At 38.3% G+C, this 25,482-nt stretch overlaps 1 protein-coding gene across 1 annotated transcript in view; it reads left to right on the top strand.

The window, feature by feature from the left end:
• The window catches only part of GABRA2 (gamma-aminobutyric acid type A receptor subunit alpha2), a 134,013-nt gene extending 110,001 nt beyond the window's left edge, over positions 1-24,012 (top strand). Inside the window, exons 9-10 of the mRNA XM_063457919.1 lie at positions 8,155-8,357; positions 20,948-24,012. Coding sequence (XP_063313989.1) covers positions 8,155-8,357; positions 20,948-21,241 — 497 coding nt within the window. The 3' untranslated portion in view covers positions 21,242-24,012. The remainder of the gene's footprint in view (positions 1-8,154; positions 8,358-20,947) is intronic.
• Positions 24,013-25,482: the final 1,470 nt, after the last annotated feature.

Here is a 25,482-nt window from a genome sequence, read left to right as displayed (position 1 = left end):
AATATTATTTGTACTCAATGTTTATGCTCATCTATACCTTTGGAGCCAGTTAGTTATTTTACTTTAGTAGCACATTTAAACTGGTTCTTTCTCAAAATTCCTCAAGTTAAGGGAATTCAGTTGATCATAAGCAAAGTATGTCTATTTTATATCAATCAAATTCCTTTTGCAGCTTCATGCTTCAATAGTGCGTCAGGATAAGCAAAGATTTGCTACTCATGAATTGTCTAAAGACTGAATAAACTGACATGTAACTTAATTTCTAACAAGTTAGAAATAAATAAAGTGTTCTGCATTCGGCATGATAGATATTTACTAAAGGCTGAATTTTCAAATCTGCAACCTAAAAGCAAGACTAATTTAGACCGTTTTTTTTTTTTTTGTTTAATTCACAATATTTAACATCAGCCTGATAAAGGAAATAAAAAAAATCAAATTATACTGGATTTGAACTGTACCAATTTTGTGAACTCAAATGATTCCGGAATTTGAGATTAATATTTCAGAAAATTTATTTCTTTATTTATAAAATATTTTTACCAGGATGGATACATTGAGATGTCTATATTTTTCAAGTATGTCCTGGGTCTTTGTCCACAAAACATTGCATTGTTACAATAGGATACGATATTACAAAAATACAATATACAAACTATACATATACATAACAGCTAAAAAATATATTCAACTAGTGCATTCTGTGCTGAGGTATATTGCCATAGATCTCTTAAATGATCAATTTACTCAATTCCACCAATCACAGAGAAACACAATCACTCATCCTCTCTACACCCAAAGAAACCAATCAGAGTTCCTGAGGACATGCACTTTTCTGGATTAGTGGATACCAGAAATAAGAGATGATGGTGCCAGAGTGGAACAGAAACAAAAAAAGAAATCTGGATGCAAGTTACCCATAAATCATCTTTATGTCAAATACAAATTTCCACAATCTATAGCAGCTGTGAGTAGTTTTATTTGTAAAAAAAGAGAAAAGGAATAGACTTTTGGACCAGATTACCCCATCTTATATTATATAGAATGCAAGAATCTGAATAGCACTTAAGGCAGCACCCCACCAGTATTTGTTGCAATTATAAAAAAAAAAAAAATAAACTATATATTTTTTCTCTTGGAGTTTTTATCTTATTTTGTGCGAACTTGCACTTTTAAGATTTGTCTTGATCAAACATATGCAATTTATGCCTTTTTAATTAATAGTACTGCAATTGCACTCCACTCCCTCTTATGCTCCTCATTGCTGGTAGGAAGAGTACAATAAAACAAAAACAGATTTATGGTCATTTGCCAAATAATCTGATTAAATCATATAAGGCATTTTGTAAATCACCCTCATCGACTGTTTGACGTCCATCCGTAATTTAAAGCATAAGCAGATGTATGGTCGTTTGCACAAATATGTGATGTAGTCATATGAGAAGTTGTGTGTATCACTATGGTTTGGTGCCTGACAGCTACCGTTTTTTTTCTCAATCCTTTTTGGGCAGCAATTATACTGCCCTAAAAGACAGGGCTGCCTGCTGGGCTTTTATAGGCTCTTAGCTCCAGGAGTTGAAGTTGGCAGAGCTCGACTTCCCATGTTGCATGCTCCATTTTGACTCCATGTCTGCTGCATTGTTTTAGCTTCTGCCTTCAGTGTGAAAAGTAAAGGGACCATGTCTGACAGTTGTCCCTTAGCTTCAGCCATTGAATACATTCATGCACTTTGTCCCGTGCAATCTCTGTTAATCGTACCCTGGCTCCATGCTTTGAAACCATTTCTCGCTCATTCTCTCCTCTACTGACAGCTCTCCACTGTCTCATTCAGGCAAGAACTGAAAGCACTGTTCCCCAGCTAGGCCTTTTTCTTATACTCTGCATATAAAAATTGAACTAAACTATTTAGTAATAATGTCTTGCATTTAGCACTGCAGTTCTTGCTGACTACATTTCCCATGAGACTCAGCCAGTCATTCAACTGGTTAAGTGTTGTGATAAATATTATAAAATTATATTGCTGGTAAGGCATAAGAGTCATAAAGGATAAAATTCTATATATTTTTTATAAAATAATAACATTTAAATATTTTTGATATAATATGCTATAGACACAAAAAAACAACTTTTGCATGATGAAGCACTTTTGGTAAATAGATCATGCCCCTACAGTCTCACAGCTCAATTCTCTGCCATATAGGAATTAAATCACTTAATTTATGCACCATAGTCACACCTCCCTGCATGTGATTTGCACAGCCTACCTAAACACTTCCTGTAAAGAGTCAGCTAATGTTTATACTTCCTTCATTGCAAATTCTATTTAATTTAAAATGTATTATCCCCTGTACTGTTGATAGCTTGCTAGACCCCACAGAGGCATTTTGCGTATGATTAATGTTCACTTTTTTTCATGTATGGTGTGCGAGTCACAGCCAGGGGAGGTGTGACTAGGGCTGCATGGACAGAAACAAAAGGGATTTAACTCCTAAATTGCAGAGATTTGAGCAGTGAGACTGCAGGATCATGATCTATATACTAAAACTGCTTCCTAAAGCTAAAGTTGTGTTGGTGACTATAGTGTCCCTTTAACCCCTTAAGGACACATGACGTGTGACATGTCATGATTCCCTTTTATTCCAGAAGTTTGGTCCTTAAGGGGTTAAACTTCCTTCATTGGACAGTCTGTTTAATTTTACAATTCATAGCTCTAGCTCTGTTAATAGCCTGCATGAGCCTCATGTGTGTAATAAAGGTTTAATTAACAAAGTAGGAAATACAAACTTCTAAAGATCTGAAATGATTTTTTTCCCATGCAATCTGTTTCAGTCACAGTCAGGGGATGTATAGCTAGGACCACAAACAAATAAAAAAAAAAAGGTGTTTAGCTCCTAAATGGCATATAATCGAGCAGCGAGACTGCAGGGGCATGATCTATACACCAAAACTGCTTTGTGAAGCTAACATTTCTGCTCTAGATTATAACTATGCATTTGGCTCATTCATTCTGGTATCCTCTTTGCCTCTATTTATTATTTATCATTCAATGATTTTTTGTTGTTGTTATGTGTGCACTGAATTGCATTACCTGGGTCAAATGGTTAGTTCATACGTGTACCAGGCTTCTGTGCTTTCAGTTATACTACATTTCACATGTGGTTTAGATTGCAACAAATGTTTGTTTTTGCTTGTGGATGTTGGTTTTTAAATAATGAAATAAAAGTAAAATCTTAACATTCTAATTACTTCTGCTAATGATACTTCCCCTATCTATATTAGATTACTCTATGCATTTGTCCCATATTTAGATGGATGGACAATAATCTTTCTTGAACAGTTCTGACCTTCTATTTATATGTCAATATTCTGAGATATCCCTTCTACAGAAAAATTCTCAAAAGAAAAAAAAAAAACAAATAGTATAATAGTATATAAGCTTTGGAGTCTATCAAAGGTGACTGATATACTATTATAGCATATAAATATAAAATTTGCACAATTCTTTTCACTAAAATGTGCACAATTATTTCCTAAGCACTAACAATTTACCTTTTTGTCTAACACTTGCTACCTTGTTAGTTATATAGTTATATATATTTTATAAATCATAATTTTGTTTGTTAGTACAGTTGCTGTTTGTAAGCATTATTTTTATATTTCCATTAAGATGGTGACTTGGACTAAACATCTTATCAAGCTCAGCCGCCATTTGAATTGTTCAACATCAGCTGTTAAGCAGGCTTCCCCAAACTCCAGCCCTCCAGATGTTTCTGAACTACAACTCCCATGATTCTCAGCCTATCTATTTTATTCATAGAATCATAGGAGTTGTATTTCAGCAACATCTAGAGGGCTGGAGTTTGGGGAAGCCTGCTGTTAAGCATGTGTTTGTTTCACTATCCCATTTCATCAGATGTATGTTTTAACTCTCACCAGCCTCAGCCATACTCTCCATGAGCTTGTTAAGAATTGTAGGAGGAGGAGGCATCTTCTTGCACACAATTTGACTTGACATAAATTTCCATCAACAATGACGTGTTTTTATTCTGACCTCCGCACTTTGCAGGGAAGCGGTAAAAAGAAACAGAACTGATATATGGATTTTCTTTATCAGAAAGTTATAGGGCTACATTTTCTGAAAGCAGGAGCTTTAACACTGTGTAATACTGAGCATGCCATGGGCAGGTGGCCCAAGTGGTTAATATGGTGTCTGTGCTATTTGTGCTATGACAGAAGCAACATTGCACAAAACTTATATTGCAAGGCAGGAAGAAAGTATTCTTGGTGCTGATTAACAGTTTGGGAATCAATGCAGTAAGGTAACCCTATACAGAAAAAAAACTATCAATGCAGCCTTTCTTTTTATATCTTAAAATAAAGGCTGCATGGATTGGGTCTTTGCATCATAGCCACTTCATTAAGACAAAGTATTTACGTTGCTTAGAGTGACTCTATACAGCTTTTACTAGTTGATCTTGTTTCCATTCAAACATGATTGCTCGCAGGGGTCAAGTCTTGGAGAAAAAAGTGTGGGAACTCACCTTAGATCCACTCTCTCCTCCCGACCCCCCCAATAAAAAAATTATACGCTCCTATGCATCTATATTTCTCAGAAATACAATGCAACATTTATTGTAAAGTGCCAGTTTACAAAGACATCTCCAAAATCCACATGCAATAAGCAAATAAATGTAGTACAGTGCAGAGTTTGAGTGCAGAGTGTGCATAATGAATGTAGTGTGTGTGTCAAGAATGCAGAGTGTGTATAGTGAATGTAGTGTGTAGTGAATCAACAGTGTGTATAATGAATGTAGTGTATTTGTAGTGAATGCATAGTGTGCATAATGAATGTAGTGTGTTTGTAGTGAGTGCAGAGTGTGTATAATAAATGCAGTGTGTTTGTAGTGAATGCAGAGTGTGCATAATGAATGTAGTGTGTTTGTAGTAAGTGTGTGTGTGTGTGTGTGTAAAACAGGGGGGAAGGAAGCATTTTTTTTTAGATTTATAGGAGTATATTTTATTCTTCCCTCCCTGCTTCTTACCTTGCCAAGGAGGGTCGAGATTGCATTCCCTGGTGGTCCGGTGGCATGGTGGAGGGAGTCTGCCACTGCATACGGGGGCCCAGCACACTCTGTGTTCCCTTTCCAGCAATGCTCTGTCTAAATCTTGCGAGACCTGCCTGCGTACTGTGCGGAGCGTTGCCATGGTTACCCGTGGCAACGCTCAGACATCCGCAGGACTAGCGAAAGTGAGACACAGAGCAGCTGTAGAGGGAACTCAGAGTGTGCTGGCCCCCCATGTGCAGTGTGCAGTAGCAGGGGGTCCACAGTCAAAGGACAGGTCCTGCAGGACTATTAACGGGAACAGCATTCCTGCTGTGGAAAAAGTGCAGGAACGCCATTCCCACGTGTTCCTGCAGGACTCGAGCCCTGGTTGCTCGACAGAAATTCTGTTACATAAGTAAATAATAAAATGAGCATACAGTACTATTATTGGCATCGCATCTGTAACTGATTAAATAGTTTTCCTCAGATAGAAGTCTCATTGGAGAGATTGAGACTTCTAGCTGCATATAACGAATAAAATAGTTTGTATATTGTTTTTAACAGGTTCAAAATACGTGTTCGGTCTCAGAGTAGACGTGGACGAATTACATTCTAAATATGCATTTTTATGGATCCAGTTTAGTTTTTATTCTATGAATTAATCATGATATGTGCTGTTTCACTCTGCTGCTGCAAGTGTTCTGTAAATTCACAGCACATTAATTAATTGTTTACATAGTCAATGAGAGCACTGAACATGAAGTAATGCTACATTTTCAGATTTCACAAAAAGGTTCAGAATTTCATAACACAGTAAAAAATAATAAATCAAAACTTCTGGTCTTGTTTTTAAAACTGCTTTTTCTTTAAAGCTTTGCAGCCTTATACAATGGCAAGCAAACATATGTGAACCCATTAGAAGTGACTGCATTTATGTATAAATTTGTCTTAAAATTGGGTTTGATAAGGTAAAGAAGAACCTTACAGTGACAGCTAATAAATGAAGAAATTATTGAAACTGGTTAATATTTCTATTCATGAGTCTACCATACAAAAAAATATTAATTAGACGTTGTGTTCATGTCAGGACACCACAATGAAATCTTCTTCTACTTTAAAAAAACAAAACAAAACACATTTCTGAAGTTTGTCACGATCAGCCTTGACATTCGATAATTTTATGGACTGTTGAAACTAAGGTTGAGTTATTTGGGAAGCACACGCAGCACTATGTACATATATTTGTTTAAAGGGCACCACATGCTAATGTAAAAACATCATCTCATCCCAACGGTTAATTATGATGGAAAGAACATCATGATTCAGACGGCTTTGCTGTTTAGAGGATTGGAACACTTGTTATTGTTGAGGGAAAATTAATGACCAAGTCTATCAAGCTATCTGACTTGTCAGGGTGACTGCATGCCAGCTGAAGCTCAGTAGAACTTGGGTAAAGCAGCAAGACAATGATCTTTAAACGTTTAAGTAAACCCACTGCAGAATGGATTAAAAAAAGATAATCCATTTGTTTGAAGTGGTACAATCTGAGCCGAGACCTTAATCTCATAGTGATGCTGTAGAGTGGCCTCAAGAGAATTGTTCACACCAGACCTCCAAGAATATGACTCAAAATTCCTCCTGAAATCACAGCTACCAGAAATATTTAGTTGAGGTTTTTTCTGCCAAAGGAGGATCAACTAGCTATTAAATCCAAGTGTTCACTTACTTTTTCCACAGCACTGTGAATGATTAATGGAATGTGTTCAATAAAGAGCCAGAAGATTATGTCCTGTTAGCTTATGCGTATTGTGTTTGTCTACACTTGTGACTTTAATGAAAATGACATGACATTTTATGACTAATTCATGCAGAAAACCAAGTAATTCCAAAAGGTTCCCATATTATTCTTGCCAATGTAAAGCATAGTAAGTTAATATCCATATCAAAATTATATACTTTTAAATCTATAACTTTACATCTTTAGTTTACCCAACATGTACTCATTTGAGATACCTAAAATTACTTTGCTCTGAAGATCCCTTCCTCTCTATAGAGGAATAAAGAGTGTGGTTCTTTTTAATGTTAATATCCTCACTTCACATTGCATTGCACACATTATTTGTGCAATAATGAACAAAAGACATGCCAAGCAAAAGCAAAATATCAATATCAAAAACATTATATACAACCGATACTACACAATATAAGAGGTTAGAGTCCAGATGTCTAGTTTTGGGTCTGCTTGACTGTGAATAAAGTGAGATGAAGTGCTTTCTCCTCGACACTGTGCCAAAATCACTCTCAGATGGATTTTAAAAAAATTCTCCCACCTCTGCAGTGTCTTCTCCATTGAGGTACCTGATGCAGACAAGTAAGCACCCACCCTGGTTAACTCTTTGTTGGGTCCCAGTTTCAGCTTACCTAGAGCCCAGGTAGTAGGGTTGATATGCTCATCTGGTGGGGACAAGGATAACCTGAGCTGTTTCAAAGGTGGGGAGGAGAGACAGAGTACTCACAATAGACATGAGAGGCTTCGGTAGTGCCAGGCAAGTAGATCAGCCATTTCTCCTCTTCTTAGAGCACAAAAGACCATGTAAGTCGCCACCCATAGTTTTGTTCCATAGACTACAAAAAAAACCTCTAGATTGGTTTCAGGGAGTTACACTGTGTGCTAGGTCAGGTAAGTATTGCTTGAATACATTCAGAGGCTATTAGCTTTAGCATAATTACAAATAGTGAAGATTTAGTGGGGATATATCCATAGGTTTGTGTATTTCCGCCTTTTCTGAGTTGTTATATCGCTTTACTCAGAGATAAGAAGTTTGCTCCAGAAACCTGTCAATATTGTAGCAGATCTAGAGTCTTACAAATAAATGGTAATCATTGTTGAATTTGTGTGTTATATTGTTTCATGCATGCATATTTTTACACATACACACAATTAATATAGCCTATGGATTTGATTATGTGTTGTGCATACAGATTTGTTTAATAAATTATATTTGTACCTCGTAAGTAATTCATTTTAGATAACATTGATAAAAAAATGATGCGACTAAAATATTTTCATGGATCTTTTCTTTGTTGTTAACACACGATATCCCTCTCCTAGGTGTTACAACTGTATTGACAATGACAACTCTCAGCATCAGTGCAAGAAACTCCCTTCCAAAAGTAGCTTATGCGACAGCCATGGATTGGTTTATTGCCGTTTGCTACGCTTTTGTATTTTCAGCGTTGATAGAATTTGCCACTGTAAACTACTTTACTAAAAGAGGATGGGCCTGGGATGGTAAAAGCGTTGTCAATGACAAGGTAAGGTCTAAATATCTACATATGTATATAACTATAATTGTTTCTTTTTGTGACTTCTTGTTCTTGTTTTATTAAAGGATAATTATGACTAAATAACTGTGGCTGATTGTATTAATATAATAGAAGATTTCATAACTTCACTGATGTATAAGTTGTGTAATGCTAAAAAACAATATTTACCACTTATATAGGATTGGCTGTAAAGTGGCTATGTCACGTCAACCTCTCTTCTACTGTTTCCTCTTCTCTTCCTCTTTTAGAATATGTTCTTATTTTCTTCCTTTCTGATCTATTTATCATGGTAATTGAAGTTAACAAAGGGTGAAGCTTGCCTTGAAGAGACACTACAGACACCAAAACAACTTTAGCTTGATGAAGCAGTTTTGATGTATTGATCATGCTCCTGCAATCTCACTGCTCAATTCTCTTCCCTTTAGGAGTTAAAGCAGTTTGATATATACAGCCCAAGTCACACCTCCCTGCATGTGATTTGCACAACCTTCCTAAACATTTCCTGTAAAGAGACCTCTAATGTTTACATTTCCTTTATTGCACATTCTATTTAATTTAAAGTTCAATTTACAGAGCAGGAAATGAAAACATCTAGAGCAGGGGTCCAACCTATGGCACGTGTGCCATGCATGGCACTCAAGATGCCTTTGCATGGCACTCAAGGCTGCCAGAGCCAAACAGGCCTTTGCCTATCATAGGTCCTAATTGAACTCCAGATACCTGTTATTGTAAATTGCGTGATGATTGCAGGTGGTGAGGGACCATCCTAAATGTACGCATTGCAGCACTTAAAGGAAGTGATATCAGATCAATTCATCCCAGCACTTGTGAACAGGTAGCTATCACAAGTCCTGCCCTTGACTTGTACCTAGCCAGCCCTGTCCCAACTGGACCCCAAGTAAGCCACTCACACTGCTAGATATAAACAGAGCTGCAGAATAAGCTTCCCCCCATAGAAATAATACAAACAGCCCACACACAGTCTTCACAAACACAACACCATTGACAATCCACATACATACACACACAACACCACCAGCAGCTATTCACATGCAATACCACAAGCAGCCCCACATGTACACACACCACCAAACATGTGATATATAATTCACTCAATTCAACAAGCAGCCCCCATACATAGCTCACATTCATATTTATCATACACAAAACCACAAACTACTCATCAACATATACAATATAACAGTCCACATCCACACACATACAATGTTACAAAGCAACTGCAGCACCCATAAATAACACAAGCAGAATAAGGCAACATGCACACCTCAATTTAATAAAAAGAGGACCGGCATGCCAAGGGACTTCAAGACTAAAGGGTTGCCTACCTAAAGGGTTGCCTACCTCTGATCTAGAGCAAGTTAAAGGGACACTCCAGTGCCAGGAAAACAAATAGTTTTCCTGGCACTGCAGGTCCCCTCTCCCTCCCACCCCCCATCCCAAGTTGCTGAAGGGGTTAGAACCCCTTCAGTGACTTACCTGAGACCAGCGCCGATGACCCTCGTGATCATCATGCGGCGGGGGAGACAGATTGCGCATGCACGGTCACCGGCGGGAGAGACCTAATGCGCATGTGCGGCAATGGCGCGCACGCGTATTAGACCTTTCCATAGGAAAGCATTGAAAATGCTTTCAATGCTTTCCTATGGGGAATTTAGCGACGCTGGAGGTCCTCACATAGCGTGAGAATGTCCAGTGACGCTATAGCACAGAAAACCTGTGCTATAAACCAGGAAGTGCCCTCCAGTGGCTGTTTAGTAGACAGCCACTAGAGGAGGAGTTAACCCTGCAATGTAAATATTGCAGTTTATGAAAACTGCAATATTTACAGTTGCAGGGTTAAGGGTAGTGGGAGTTGGCACCCAGACCACTCCAATAGGTAGAAGTGGTCTGGGTGCCTGGAGTGTCCCTTTAACATCTGATTGAAAATTAAACCATTTATCATTAAGGCTGTGTGTGCAGAGTGGAGAGGATGGAGGGTTTAAAAAAGAAAACAAAAAAACAATATGGAATGTAGAGAGGCAGGAGGGAATGCGGAGTGGGTGGGAGGGTTGCAAGAGAGAGCCTGCAAGTGGATGATTTTTATGTGCAGTAGATTTCTAAGTGAAGTGATCATTGACAACATACATATTTTATGCACAGAACTGACTTTGCCAGCCTGGAATGCAGTTCTGTGCTGCCAATGTCAAGTGTGCTGGGGGTGTAACTAGCCTTCAACACGCAATTACAAATATAACTGCACATACTGACTCCTACCACCATGACCACTTCAAATCACTTGAATGGTCAAGGTGCTTGTAGTAACAAGTATAAATTCTCATACATTCTTAATGTGCTCCCAGAACCAAGCTGTGATATTGCCTACTTATTTTGGCTTTGAATGTCTTGATTTATAAGAGAGTGTCATGTGCATTGCATCAGTGAGCAGCATCAATAGATGCCTATTCAAATTATAGACCAAAACACTGCTGACTTTATAAATGCCACTAATAACAAATGCGGAAATTAATGGACTGATTGGAGAAGGTGATGCAGAATGTCTGGAGTGTAGTGTCAATTTAAATGCCCGACATCAGTGCAGTATGGGTATTAATTTTCTCACTATGGGGGTAGGCGGTAGTAGGATCCCACATACAATTTTTTTTTTTTAATGTATTTAACCTTCAACTTTCGGCAGTTTTCTACTGCAGCTGTCTGTTTCATTGCATAATGTTCCCACTTGTGCCATGTCTCTCAGACTGATCCATGTGTTTCCATCAGCATTGCAGCGTGCACTGTAATAAAGGGTTGGACTGGAAACAGTAAATGTGTTGCCTGGCAACCAGTCACTGCAGCCAGGCATCCAGGGTTACCTCTACTGCCTATTAATACCAAGAGTAGCTTAAGGGTAGTGGGTACCAGGATGTGAGCTGACATTCTGTCAGTCTTCTGCCTGTTAAAGTGAATAATGTGGATCTAGAGCCAGTAATGCTATGTTCATCACAATGACAGCACCCTACTGATGAGTATGACAAGAGAAACCCTATTTACTGTGAGAAAAGATAGTGTAATCAACTTCTGAAGTGGCAATTTATATGATTTATATGAAGTGGCAATTTATATGAGGAATTGCTGGAGAAAGGGCAGCTGAGATTCATTTATTTTGCTTTAATGATCTTCGTATTATTTGTCTATGCATGAGTCAGACTGTATTTTCTTCCACAAAAAAATAATGTAAACCAACAGGTGCTGCCTTAGCAACTCTAACAGAACACTATAAACATGTTGGTACTGCTATAGCAATTTTACCAGAACAGTAAAATTGTAGTGACAGCTAATGTAGCAATTAGTGACTTGTCGGTAAATGGTTGTGACAAGCATGGACATGAGCCCACTATCGATAAGCTTGGAATAACCTGGAGTTAGTGTCTTTTCTGCCTGACTGATTTCTCTTTACACACCAGGTCAAGAACATTTTTACTTTGAATATTTTTAACTGATGTACAGATAGCATACACTGAACAATCAAGGTACCAAACACTCACAGAGAAGAATACAATACAAGCATAGAACCTACTATACATTTAGTTGTAAGTGGTTGAAACCTTTTCCTAGGACATGCTGTTATTATTATTATTATTATTATTATTATTATTATTATTATTATTATTATTATTATTATTACTATTGTTATTTATAAAGAACCAGCAAATTCTGCAGAGCTGTACAATAAGTGGACAAAAGACAAATATTTCCATCAAAGCAACAAGTTGAATGTACAGGAACAGAGGGCCCTGCTCAAACTAGCATATATTCTAGAAGGAGTTGGGTTAAGTGACACAAGAGGTAAGGGTAGGATATATTTCATGTATGGGAAAAGTAGGTTGCAAAATTAGTTTTTTTTTTGTTTGTTTTTTAATTTAAAAAATATATATTTTTGTTGTAGCATTACTGTGTTATACATACAATTATAGGTGTTACGTTAAATAAGTGCATACAAGAAATAAAAGGAAAAGTGTCACATACATAACTTATATACATAAGGTCACTTTATTCCTGTTAAGCTAAATTTAAGCTAGGGACGTCTGCACTGTGTATGTTGGACGAATTAGGAACTCTGTGTGTAATGGCTGTCAATGGGAGGGTATGAGAGACCCGAGACATAAGCGAGAGGAATCCTATGGGCAATATAGAACATAAAAGCTGTTTCTGATGCCTTTACCGCTCAGCATCTTAGTGACCGTTTGCAAGGAATGTATCCATAGCATTCTAGGCCTATAAAGGTTGTTATAGAAGGAAAGGTCTGAGCCTTCAAATTGGTAGGTAGGTCAGTTACGACTACAAGCTTGTATAAGCTGTTGGCTTTGTAGCAACTGGAAACTCAGCAACAAGTCCCGCGGGACCACAGCCGGAGCTATGGGTGACTTTGGTACCCTGTAGTCGTGACCGAACTGTATGGTTTTAGCCTTGGAAGGTAAGAGCCAAGGGCTTAGTGTCAGGATCGGGACAGGGATCCAACACGCAGAGTACAAAGAGTGGAAAGGTACGTATACCGGGCCTTAGAGTGGCCGGACTAACGTACCGAGAGTAAAGAATAGTCAGAGACAAGCCGAGGTCGAGGGAACGAGAAGACAGATAAGCGAGAGACAAGCCGGGTCAAGGGATAACAGAGAAGCAGGGTAGTACAACGAGCCGAGTCAAAACCAATAGAGCAAACTAGAAATACCAGAGCACTGAGTGACTAGACAAGCTAGAACCACGACAGGGCAATGAGCTGAAGTAAGGAGTAAGCTTAAATACCCTGGCTCTGGATGGAAATCACGCCTCTGACAAGTACCGATTGGATATCGGACACTTGAGTGACAGATGCTCGTGCTAGCGTCATGACGTCACGTATTGAGCGTCCTGCTAGAAAAGGACGTGGATTCCTCGCGGCCGGTGTTTAAGTGACTGGATGAACCGCGAGGAACGGAGGAAACAGCTCGCCTGGACGGATACACCACCAAGTCTCTACCTCCCTTGGAGGTAGAGGCCTCAGGTACCCTGACAGTACCCCCCCTCTCAGATACGCCCACCGGGCGGAATGAACCGGGGCGAGATGGGAAGCGAAGGTGAAATGCTCTGCGAAGGCGAGAAGCATGGACGTCCTCCTGAGGTACCCAACTCCTCTCCTCAGGACCATATCCCCTCCAGTTGACCAGATATTGCAATTTTCCCCTTGAAATTCTGGAGTCAATGATGGAGCTGACCTCGTACTCTTCCCGACCCTCCACCTGAACAGGGCGAGGCGAGAGGACCTTAGAGGAGAATTTGTTGCAAATGAGAGGTTTCAACAAGGAGACATGAAAAGAGTTAGGAATGCGTAAGGCAGGTGGCAGAGCAAGGCGATACGCAACCGGATTGATACGAGTGAGAACCCTGTAAGGACCTATGTAGCGAGGAGCAAATTTCATAGATGGAACTTTTAGTCGAATATTCTTAGTACTTAACCATACCCTATCCCCAGGAACAAAAACAGGAGCCGCTCTTCTATGCTTGTCAGCGTGTTTCTTGAACAGCGAGGAACTATGTAAGAGAATTTGTCGAGTCTGATCCCATAATTTCTTCAGGTTGGCGACATGATCATCAACCGACGGTATCCCCTGAGAAGAGGAAACCGAAGGAAAAATCGAAGGATGAAAGCCATAGTTCATGAAGAAAGGGCTAGAGCGAGTTGAATCGCAAACAAGGTTATTGTGTGCGAACTCCGCCCAAGGAATCAGACCGACCCAATCGTCCTGGTGTTCGGAAACAAAGCAACGCAGATACTGTTCGATCTTTTGATTAGTACGTTCAGCAGCTCCGTTAGACTGAGGGTGATAGGCAGAAGAAAAGTTCAATTTGATGCCCATTTGAGAACAAAAGGATCTCCAGAAACGTGAGACAAATTGAGAACCTCTATCAGAAACAATCTCTGAAGGAATCCCATGTAGGCGAAAAACTTCTCTCGCAAAAATCTCCGCCAATTCAGGAGAAGTCGGAAGTTTAGGTAATGGCACGAAATGAGCCATCTTAGTAAATCTATCCACCACCGTGAGAATAACAGTCTGTCTTTTGGAAGCAGGCAAATCAACGATAAAGTCTATGGACAAACAGGACCAAGGTTTCTCAGGAATGTCCAAGGGGTGTAACAGGCCACATGGGGATGCATGAGGTAGTTTAGTCTTGGCACAAGTCTCACAAGCTGCGACGAACTCCTCAATATCCTTTCGAAGTGAAGGCCACCAGAAATCCTTGGATATCAGAGAGTATGTCTTGCGAATACCAGGATGACCAGCTATTTTACTTTCATGAAAACATTGTAAGAGCTCCAGTTGAAGTTCAGGAGGAACAAAGTTTCTTCCCTCAGGAGTGTTTCCGGGAGCTAGATGTTGTGACTTCAAGATCTGGTCAAGTAGCGGAGAATGAATTTTGAGACTGGTATTAGCAATAATATTGCATTTGGGTACAATGGAAGACAAAAGTGGTTCAACTGAAGCAGAGGGTTCATATTGGCGAGATAGCGCATCGGCTTTAGAATTCTTTGACCCAGGTCTGTAAGTCAGAACGTAATTGAAATGGGTAAGAAACAACGACCAACGAGCCTGCCTGGAGGACAGACGCTTGGCCTCTCCGATATAGGACAAGTTTTTGTGGTCTGTCAGGATGGTAACAGGATGTAATGTACCTTCCAATAAATGTCTCCATTCTTTCAAAGCCTTGATAACCGCTAGTAATTCTCTGTCACCAATGTCATACCTGCTTTCAGTACCGGTCAATTTTTTAGAGAAAAATCCACATGGATGTAATGGTTTATCAACACCCAGCCTTTGAGATAGAACAGCACCTAAACCAGTCTCTGATGCGTCTACCTCGAGCAAAAAAGGCAGAGAAGTGTCAGGGTGAACTAAAATTGGAGCGGAAGCGAAAAGCTCCTTGAGAGTCTTGAATGCAAGGAGAGCTTCAGTAGTCCAATTCTTAGTGTCAGCCCCCTGTTTGGTCATGTTAGTGATAGGTGCAATAATGGAAGAATAGCCCTTAATAAAGCGCCTATAATAATTGGAAAAACCAATAAATCTCTGTATGGCTTTAAGACCTGTGGGTAAAGGCCACTCTAGAATGGATTGGAGCTTATCCGGATCCATCTTAAATCCCTCCCCAGAGATCACATAGCCGAGAAAGGTTACCTGGGTTTGATCAAAGCTACATTTCTCCAACTTGCAGTACAAGCCATGCTGGAGAAGCTTGTGCAAAACCCTCCTGACTTGCTTGTGATGAATCTCAATGTCACTAGAATGAATGAGTATATCATCTAGGTATACAATGACGCACTCTTGCTGAAATTCCCTAAGAACCTCATTAATCAGATCTTGGAATACTGCTGGCGCATTGCATAACCCAAAAGGCATGACAGTATATTCATAGTGGCCATATCGAGTATTGAATGCCGTCATCCACTCATGTCCCTGCTGGATTCTCACCAAGTTATATGCCCCTCTGAGGTCTAACTTGGTGAAAATAGTAGAGCCCTTCAAACGATCGAAGAGTTCGGTGATCAAGGGAATCGGGTAGGCATTTTTAATGGTTATCTTATTCAAGCCTCGATAATCAATACAAGGCCTCAAAGAACCATCTTTCTTTTTAACAAAAAAAAATCCAGCCCCGGCAGGGGAGGAGGACCTCCTGATGAATCCCTTGTCTAAATTCTCGTGAATATATTCCTCTAGGACTGAGTTCTAATTTATAGATAATGGGTATACATGACCTCTGGGAGGCATGGTACCAGGGAGTAGGTTAATTTTGCAATCAAAGGACCTGTGTGGGGGTAAGGTATCGGCTTTCTTTTTGTCAAATACTGCCTTTAAATCTAGATACTGAGGCGGAATTTGTGTCTCTGTAGGATTGTCAGAGGTATTCGATGTATTAGTTAATCCAAGAGGTAAGACCTTCCGCAAGCATTTTTCTTGACAATTCTCTCCCCACGAAACTATCTCCCCTGATTCCCAATTAATAATAGGGTTGTGTCTCCTCAGCCAGGAGTACCCCAGGACTATGGGAATAGACGGAGAAGAAATGAGCATCAAGGATATATCCTCTTTATGCAGGATGCCAACAGTCAAGTTAATCGGTATGGTCTCATGGAAAATAACAGGCTCAAGTAACGGTCTACCATCGATGGCCTCGACAGCCAGAGGTGTCTCTTTTAACTGGGATGGAATAGCATGCTTGGCAGCAAAACCCTGATCTAAAAAGCTCTCAGCAGCTCCAGAATCGATTAGTGCCATAGTCTTAACTACTCCCTTCTCCCACTTTAAAGAAACGGGTAACACAAGCCTGAGCTCCTTGTAGTTGTGAATAGAGGACAAAGTAGAAACACCCAAGGCCTGTCCTCTAGAGGAACTTAGGTGCGAGCGTTTCCCGAACGATTGGGACAATTTAGGCGTAAATGACCCCTGACTCCACAATACATACATAAACCCTCCCTTCTCCTGTACTGTCTCTCCCTTTCAGTGAGATGAGTACTGCCTATCTGCATAGGTTCAGGAATACGTAAGTCTTCGAACTCAGAGATTTGAAAGGTAGGCGCTAGTTTAAAGGAGGGTCTACGGGTCCTATCTCGAGTGTTCTGCCTCTCTCTTAAGCGTTCATCAATACGAGATATAAAAGAAATTAAATCCTCCAAATTTTCAGGGAGTTCTCTAGTAGCGACCTCGTCAAGAATTACATCTGATAACCCATTCAGAAACACATCTATATAAGCCTGTTCGTTCCACTTAACTTCTGCCGCCAAGGATCTGAACTCTAGTGCATAATCCACAAGTGTTCGATTGTCCTGTTTAAGGCGCAACATTAATCTAGCTGCATTGACCTTTCTGCCAGGAGGGTCAAAAGTTCTTCTAAACGCAGCTACAAAGGCATTATAATTATAGACTAGTGGATTATCATTCTCCCATAAAGGATTGGCCCATCTCAAAGCTTTTTCAATGAGCAGAGTAATAATAAATCCAACCTTTGCTCTATCTGTAGGATAAGAGCGGGGTTGTAATTCGAAATGGATGCTAATCTGGTTTAGAAAGCCACGACACTTCTCCGGTGACCCGCCATAACGTACTGGTGGGGTAATACGGGAAGAAGCACCTACAGTGGCTACCTCTAGACCTGAGACTGCAGGAGAGATAGAAGGAGTACGTGTCTCCTCAGGTGGATTACTAGCACGAGACAAAAGTGCCTGTAGTGCCAAAGCCATCTGATCCATCCTATGTTCCATGGCGTCAAACCTGGGATCCGAAGAACCAAGCTGACTGTTTGTACCTGCAGGATCCATTGGCCCTGTCGTAATGTCAGGATCGGGACAGGGATCCAACACGCAGAGTACAAAGAGTGGAAAGGTACGTATACCGGGCCTTAGAGTGGCCGGACTAACGTACCGAGAGTAAAGAATAGTCAGAGACAAGCCGAGGTCGAGGGAACGAGAAGACAGATAAGCGAGAGACAAGCCGGGTCAAGGGATAACAGAGAAGCAGGGTAGTACAACGAGCCGAGTCAAAACCAATAGAGCAAACTAGAAATACCAGAGCACTGAGTGACTAGACAAGCTAGAACCACGACAGGGCAATGAGCTGAAGTAAGGAGTAAGCTTAAATACCCTGGCTCTGGATGGAAATCACGCCTCTGACAAGTACCGATTGGATATCGGACACTTGAGTGACAGATGCTCGTGCTAGCGTCATGACGTCACGTATTGAGCGTCCTGCTAGAAAAGGACGTGGATTCCTCGCGGCCGGTGTTTAAGTGACTGGATGAACCGCGAGGAACGGAGGAAACAGCTCGCCTGGACGGATACACCACCAAGTCTCTACCTCCCTTGGAGGTAGAGGCCTCAGGTACCCTGACACTTAGTAGCCTTCGTAGTGAGGCACCTCCGCTTCTGTGATGTCTTCGGGAACTCTGTGGAGCCTTAGATTGTGCTGCAGCTTGGAGTCCTCCAGCACAGCTATTTTGCCCTCCATAGTGAGGGTGATCTGCTTCAGTTGGTTTATGTCAGTGGACAGGTCTTTCTGTGTGCCTCTGGAGATGCTCCTTTCGTCCTCCAAGGACTGCAGTCTGGCAGTGATAGTCTCCATGTCTTGGTGGACTAGTGCAATGTTGGCAGATAGGCCTTTATCTCAGCCAGCATGTTCTTGATGTCTGCCTTACTGGCCGGTATGTTCTCTGTGCAGGGCACAGGTCTAGCATGCTTGGGAATCAAATCCACCTCTGTGTAAGGAGGTCTCTTGCTGGGTACACCTGGGCGCAATATTAGAAGGCAGGAACAGCAATTTACCTCAGAGCAGGGCATCAATATCCTTGGTAGAGGGGGCTGCTTCACTTTTGCAGACTTTAATTTTCTTCCCCATCACTTCGGGCTAGTTTTGGGTAAGTTGGGATATTGTTGATTAAGTTAGGCTGGTATTTAGTAGGTCTCTCTCGGGAGCTCTCAGCATGTGCATCCGTCAAAAGAGGGTTTTTTTTGATGACACAGTAGCAGGAGTAGAAGCAAGGTGGGATACCAAGGTACAGGAACAGAAGGCTGTTAATACTTTAATACATATGCCGGGGGAAAGTCTAATGGAGCACAAAAGGAAGTTCCTTAAAAAAGGAGCAGCCCTTAAGAAGTCTTGAATGTGAGTGTCAGATGTGCGAGAACAAACAGAGGATAAAAGCAGGTCTTTGGCAGAGTGTAGGGGTCTGGATGGGACATGTGTATTGTGTAGCAGTGTTAAGTAGAGATTTATAAGCAAGTGCCACTATTTTTAATTAAGCATATTATGAGAACATTATATGGGCAATAGCAAACAAGGAGCAACATGGAAAATTTAATCATGATCCCTGAGTCAATATAAATAGTTTAACGTTTTCTTTCGTGGTGGCTTATTGATCTATAAAATTCCCCTCAACTGTGGTGTGAAGGCTTGGTTGAAAGCTTCTGTTCTAATGGATGAAAGCACTATACCGGTTTTAAAGTTGTTCCTAATTAAATAAATAGAACTGGTAACAAAACACCTAGAAAGCAGTCACTATCTTTAATTAAACACTGGCACTGACTCATCTGGGTGCACAATTTTTCAGACAGCTCTAACTGTATACATTACAATATATAAAACAGCCTTCTATTCTTTAGGGTTTGGATTATAAAATTAGACTGTAGACAGGTTTCTTTTGATCTTGTGTTGAATCATTCAAGAATTTCAAATAAGCAAAGAAAAAATGCTTGTTAAAATCTAGATTTGATTAAGAAAATCAAGAATTTCTTTCCCATTAATTAATCTTAACTAGTGATGTTTATTTACAATGTAATGTATTTTTCAATGAAAAAATCTTGAATAGGTAAGTCAAGCTGTAATTTGAAAAGAATTCCCGTAAGGTAAGGGAAATAGAAGAAGCAAATTAGATGATCATTTAAAGTAGAAAAAGCATGCTGTATCTGACATGTCTACATATATTTCACATCAAAGGTCTATGTACTCTTTTTGAAAATTCAGCTTTGGTCCATTTTGTAAAGGATATTAGCAAGCCAAACAATGTTTGACCTTTTTTCATCTTTGATACAATTTTGAAATACACCAGCATTTACCCAGGAATGATCCACACATTACCTCAAATGTTGTGGGTCACAAAATCTTAATAGTAGTTTAAAAAGGTTGGAGAGATTTGACTCGATTTGATACACTGTAATGTCAATATGTGTCTCTACTTTTTGATAATAATTTTATTTTGAATTAAATGTTCAACCTGAGATTGCTATTACCATGAGATTTACTCTCTAAATTTCACAGGATTGGCAAGTGAACTGTACAACTGCAAGATGGAAAATATATAACTCATTTATTTTTCACACTGTTTTTTTTTTATTGTTTTTTTTATTTGATTGTCAAGTTATCACATTTTTTATAGAGAGAAAAATTTACATCTGAGATTGATAATTAAAAATTGCACACTAATGTTTTTATGTCCTTTTTCTGAAATAGTGTAGTTATATTTTTAAACACAGTATATGAGTTTATTAACATACGACTGGGCACAATTATTACCCCATTATCCTGTGAATGCACATGTATGGGATGGCATCATGGAAATGATGGGCAATGGGCATACATGTTCACAGATTTACAGGTAGAAAATATTAAAATTGCACTTAAGGCATCAAAGGGAATTATTAGCACCTCTACCTTAAAGTTCTGTGGAGTAAAGGTCCACTTACCCCGATTGTACACCTCCCATTAAGCCCTTTCAAATGTTTTACTTGGATGGGTGAGAAGGGAATTGGCACTAACTCAAATGTGACAGTTTCAATTCCATCATTTAAATGAATTAGTATGTGAAGAGTTATTGCCCTTTGAAAATAGAGAGATCAAACTGTTTATTTTATTTAGAAGCAATATGTTTTTATTTACCTTCAAGAAATAGATTGCTGAATGTGACACCAGAGCAACTGCTTAATAAAACTAGTTTTACAAAAATAATCTTGGTAAATTGACGTAATTAGAAGAGTTTATTTTAACCAGCTTTTGTGTTCTTTGTAGAAAAAGGAAAAAGCGTCTGTAATTAAGAAAAATAATGCTTATGCAGTGGCTGTGGCAAATTATGCTCCGAACATCACCAAGGATTCAGCTCTGCCGACAATATCGAAAAGTGCAACTGCGGATGCTAGCAAAGCAAAACCACAGGAAGCAAAGAAAACGTTTAACAGTGTTAGTAAAATTGACAGAATGTCTCGGATAGTATTCCCACTTTTGTTTGGTACATTTAACTTGGTATACTGGGCTACCTATCTTAATAGGGAACTGGCCATAGAAGGTCTTGTCTTTTCAAAATAGAAGTCAACGTTGCTAATAGTATATTAGCATCTTCAGACTCAAATAGATTGTTTTAGTATGGCTAATAATAAATGCTGAATTTTGAATTGACATGTACACTAAGTACCTCTTTGGTAAGAAGGGGGCTCTGTTAACTAGAACGAGCTTTGAATAGCTGAGTATCATGACTTATATACACAATTTCCTGTTTACAAAGTGAATTTACTTTGATTTAAGGTTTTGATGCAGTTTATGGGGAATGGTTCATTGTTAACAGAGAAAATAAATTGCCAGTATTTTTTTTTTTCCCCTTATCGGAACCCTACAGTATTTTGTTATTTAGAGTATTAATCTTTTTTATGACAAATAATGTTAATTACTGCAAATAATGCAACATGCTGTGTAAAAATGATTTCTAAGTTCATAAATGCAAAATGTACTTTACCTATATTTTATGGATTCATGTATCAAATGCACATTTTGTTTCCAAATTTTAAGTGCAAAAGTTAATAATGTATTCTTTTTAGTTGGTGCAGTGTGCTACGATTAACAACTCATTTTCTCTAGGAGATAATTCTGCAACTATAATACATATCAGGGAAATGTGTTGCCATATACAACTGCCTTCCTATTTGTTGAAGTATGCTTTCATAATGAAAGTATGCATAGGTTCTCAAATGGAATATGTTTATTATTGTGTTGCTGTGCTAGAGAAGTGTCAATTTACTGCAATGCCACAAAGTACACACTCTTCAGGCACACACAGTGTACCCCATTCTTGAAAAAAAAAACAGGATCTAAATTTATTTTATGTATAATTTTGATGAAAAAGAATCATTTCAAAACACAAAATATTGCAAGTTTCTATCAATTCTTTATGAAAATGTTTTGATTACAGTTAAAAACCCATCTAGCATGAACACATATAATACATAAATATAGAATTAAATGACTCTATCCCCGCTATTCTTCTAATTCTTATATATAAGTAGGTAAATGCGTTCTTCATAAAATTTTGTTTTTTTCTTAGATCTCAAGTAATTTTGCTTATTGTTCAATATAATAGTAACTATTCTAAAATCTAAATCCCCGTTGTGAATTTGCCACCAAAACTTAGTTCGTACTAGACCTTGACTTTTTTAATACTTTTTTATAATCCTAAATGGCTGAACATATGTTACATGTTTTTTTTTTTTTTTTTTTAATGGATCAAAAATAATTTTTGGGGCAGAGTGCTCCCCAGTTAGGACGGACTTCAATAAAGGGCCCTTCATACTAAGGTCATTTTGTTTGCAAATCAAGTATCCTAGCCTAAAAGTAGCGCAACACCAAGCATGATCAGATGTGAATTGAGCATAACTAAACAATACACACTCCATGTCTATAGAAAAAAAATAACCTGGAACCCAAGAAAAAAAAAGACATCAGCCCTTGAACTTTGAGGCTAAATTAGACAGGTTCCCTATCAAACATCACATGAGTTCACACCACTAATGAGTCTTTTTTAAGTCCAGTCACAGATAGAACTTTGTGGTAAATATAGGCTTTTGAGTTGTATTATATGGCACATTTACCATTTCTGTTTGAGAGTTGTAAAAATATGTATTACCCAACAGCTTGATATTTGATCTTCAGACACTCAAAGGGTTGCGATGTCTCGATTCTCTACTTTTGTATTTGCACAAAAATAATGTCAACCTACTGTAATCTTATTGCAAATCACCTCAATAGTTAAATTTGTGTATTAACACCTAATCACTTTTATTTACATGGAAAACATTGTGGTTGCAAAGTATCCTTTAATTTTTTACAGTATTTCTGTAAAAAAGTAGTGCAGCTTTTTTTGTTACGTTTCTCAAGGATGTGCACCCTCCTGACGATTACATGAAGTTAAATAATGAGGTGTAAACATAATTAATTGTGCTCTGTTAGTTTTGTTTTGTTACTATTATTGAGTCTGACAATGTATTTGCCAAGGTCACAAATATACTTTATTACAGACTTTAGAGTAAATAGTGAATTTTGAAAGCAAAGAATGTATTACCCAGGAAGCACTGCATGTGATGTAAAATGTATTGCATATTTCTTAGTTAACATGTGAATAGAAAAAAAAGAGGCTAAGCGGAGCACTTTATCTGTATAAGATACTAGAAATATTTATTTTGGTATATTTATCTGAAGAAACAGAACATTTTTCATTGAATCTGGTTCTTCCATTGAGGTATGTAGTGTGTATAATACATGTATTAATGGTAAGCAATAATCCTGTATAATAGTAGCATACACTAATTGATTTACAGTGTGTCAAATTATTTAATATACTAAACATAGAGATACCATTCTCTTCAGTTACAGATACAAGTTAAATATTGATATCCCTTTGCAGTCTTTAATTAATAAGGGAAGTGGTAAAGAAATGGTCCATTGGCCTCATGCAAGTCTAATCCATTTGCAGATGGATAGTGGCCTGCCTGAATAAAGGATGTCATATTACATCTTTGATTTTTTGTTTTTGGTCTTATTAAAACATTTTCACAGTGCTATTTATGGTAAAAGTAGTGCCATATATGTATAAGTATACAGTACAATAGTAAATTTATTAATACTACTGTATAACATGTTTATACATTAAATCTTTTTTCTTTTGTGCATATTTATTTTATCAGTCTTTGTTTCGTATAATCCCTGCTTCCCCAAAATAACTGTTTCCAGTGTTTCTAATGAGAGTAGATATGTGTAAATTTTGAACTTTTCCACGTTAACAGTATTTAAATTAGCGATTGTATATAAAAGCATTATAATTGTTTTATTATCATTATTATTTTTTACACACCAATAAATGTATTATACATCCATGGCAGTGTTTATTTTTCTATTTTGATTTACATATTTTTATGTGGGGCATTATAGTCATAGAACCAGGGCTTGCTCTGTTAAACGATGATAGATAGATAGATAGATAGATAGATAGATAGATAGATCAAAACAAATTATGTATTGTGCTATAGAACACCTTATCTTTAAGAAATGTATTTCATTGTCTAAAATATGCATTTGTGATACATAATTAATTGAACATGCCATTCCTTAAATATGCTAACAATTAATTTTTTCGTCTTTTTGATGGATTATTGCTTATATGGCATATGTGCTAATGATTGCATTGTTATGACTAAAATATGTGCATAACATTATGTGTTTTTATGATGTGAATTTCAATGTAGTGTGACCAACTTGCCCCTGCTCTTAGCTAGGAAAAGGGGTTAATATTGAATTGTAGTCTATTCCCAAAAAGTGTAAATAAACTATATCCACACATTTCAGGAATGTCAAAAACAGCATTGTTAAAGATCACACAGCTTTAAAAAAATCACATCAAATGTAATTGTTTAAAATGTTAAATGATTTAATTGTAACTGAACTTTTGTTAGCACTTAATAAGCAGCATAGGTTAGAATTAATAGCGCATTTTAGGAACATAACATTTCAGTATAATATTTCAGTATTTGCTAAGTAGTAAAGAGGATACCTCTCCTTTACCAACAAGAGAACAAAAGGCAAGAGTTGAGTTTTTATAACAGGAATACTGGTCCTGGCTTATTTGAGTAATATAATTAAGTTCTAGTCTATCAGTGTTATTCACAATAGTGAGAGTTGTCAGGAATTCACAAAGAGAATTTCAAATTTAAGGCAAAAATAGGCTTTATAAAAACTGAATTTCAGAATTTACCGGGGGCAAGTTTTCTGTTATTTTGGTCTAAATTCCCTTTGAATTCACATCAATTGTCCCTTTGATTAATAGCCCTGTGTCTTATGGTCTCTTCTACTGGACATGTGCATTAGTTATCAGACAAATATGATTTCGTCAGAATTTTCGGACTTTTTCGTATTTGTTTACTATAACATTAATGAAAGTCCTACATATGAATTATATACAAAACGAAAGGGCAAATGCCGAATGCATTATCTTTTCATTTCATTTCTTTTATTTAATAGACTGCGTGCTGCAGGATAGGCAGATAGTGTTCACCGAACCCATGTGAATGATTCCACCAAACAGTGCTCTTCCAGGAAGTAAAGAAACTAACGCAGACAGGGATGGAAGTTCAGCAGTGTCGCGAGGTTGAGTGTCCGATTTTAGTTCCATGCACTCGACGAACAAACACAACTGCCTGCGTTCGTGCGAACAAGAAAGCCGCCATCATGTGTTCGTGCATACGAACAGCGGCCACCCAGCCGACCACTTAGAACACTGAGGTGTG

This window comes from Pelobates fuscus, chromosome 6 (genome assembly GCF_036172605.1).
Source record: "Pelobates fuscus isolate aPelFus1 chromosome 6, aPelFus1.pri, whole genome shotgun sequence".
Taxonomy (NCBI): domain Eukaryota; kingdom Metazoa; phylum Chordata; class Amphibia; order Anura; family Pelobatidae; genus Pelobates; species Pelobates fuscus.
This window is presented reverse-complemented; position numbering and strand designations above follow the sequence as displayed.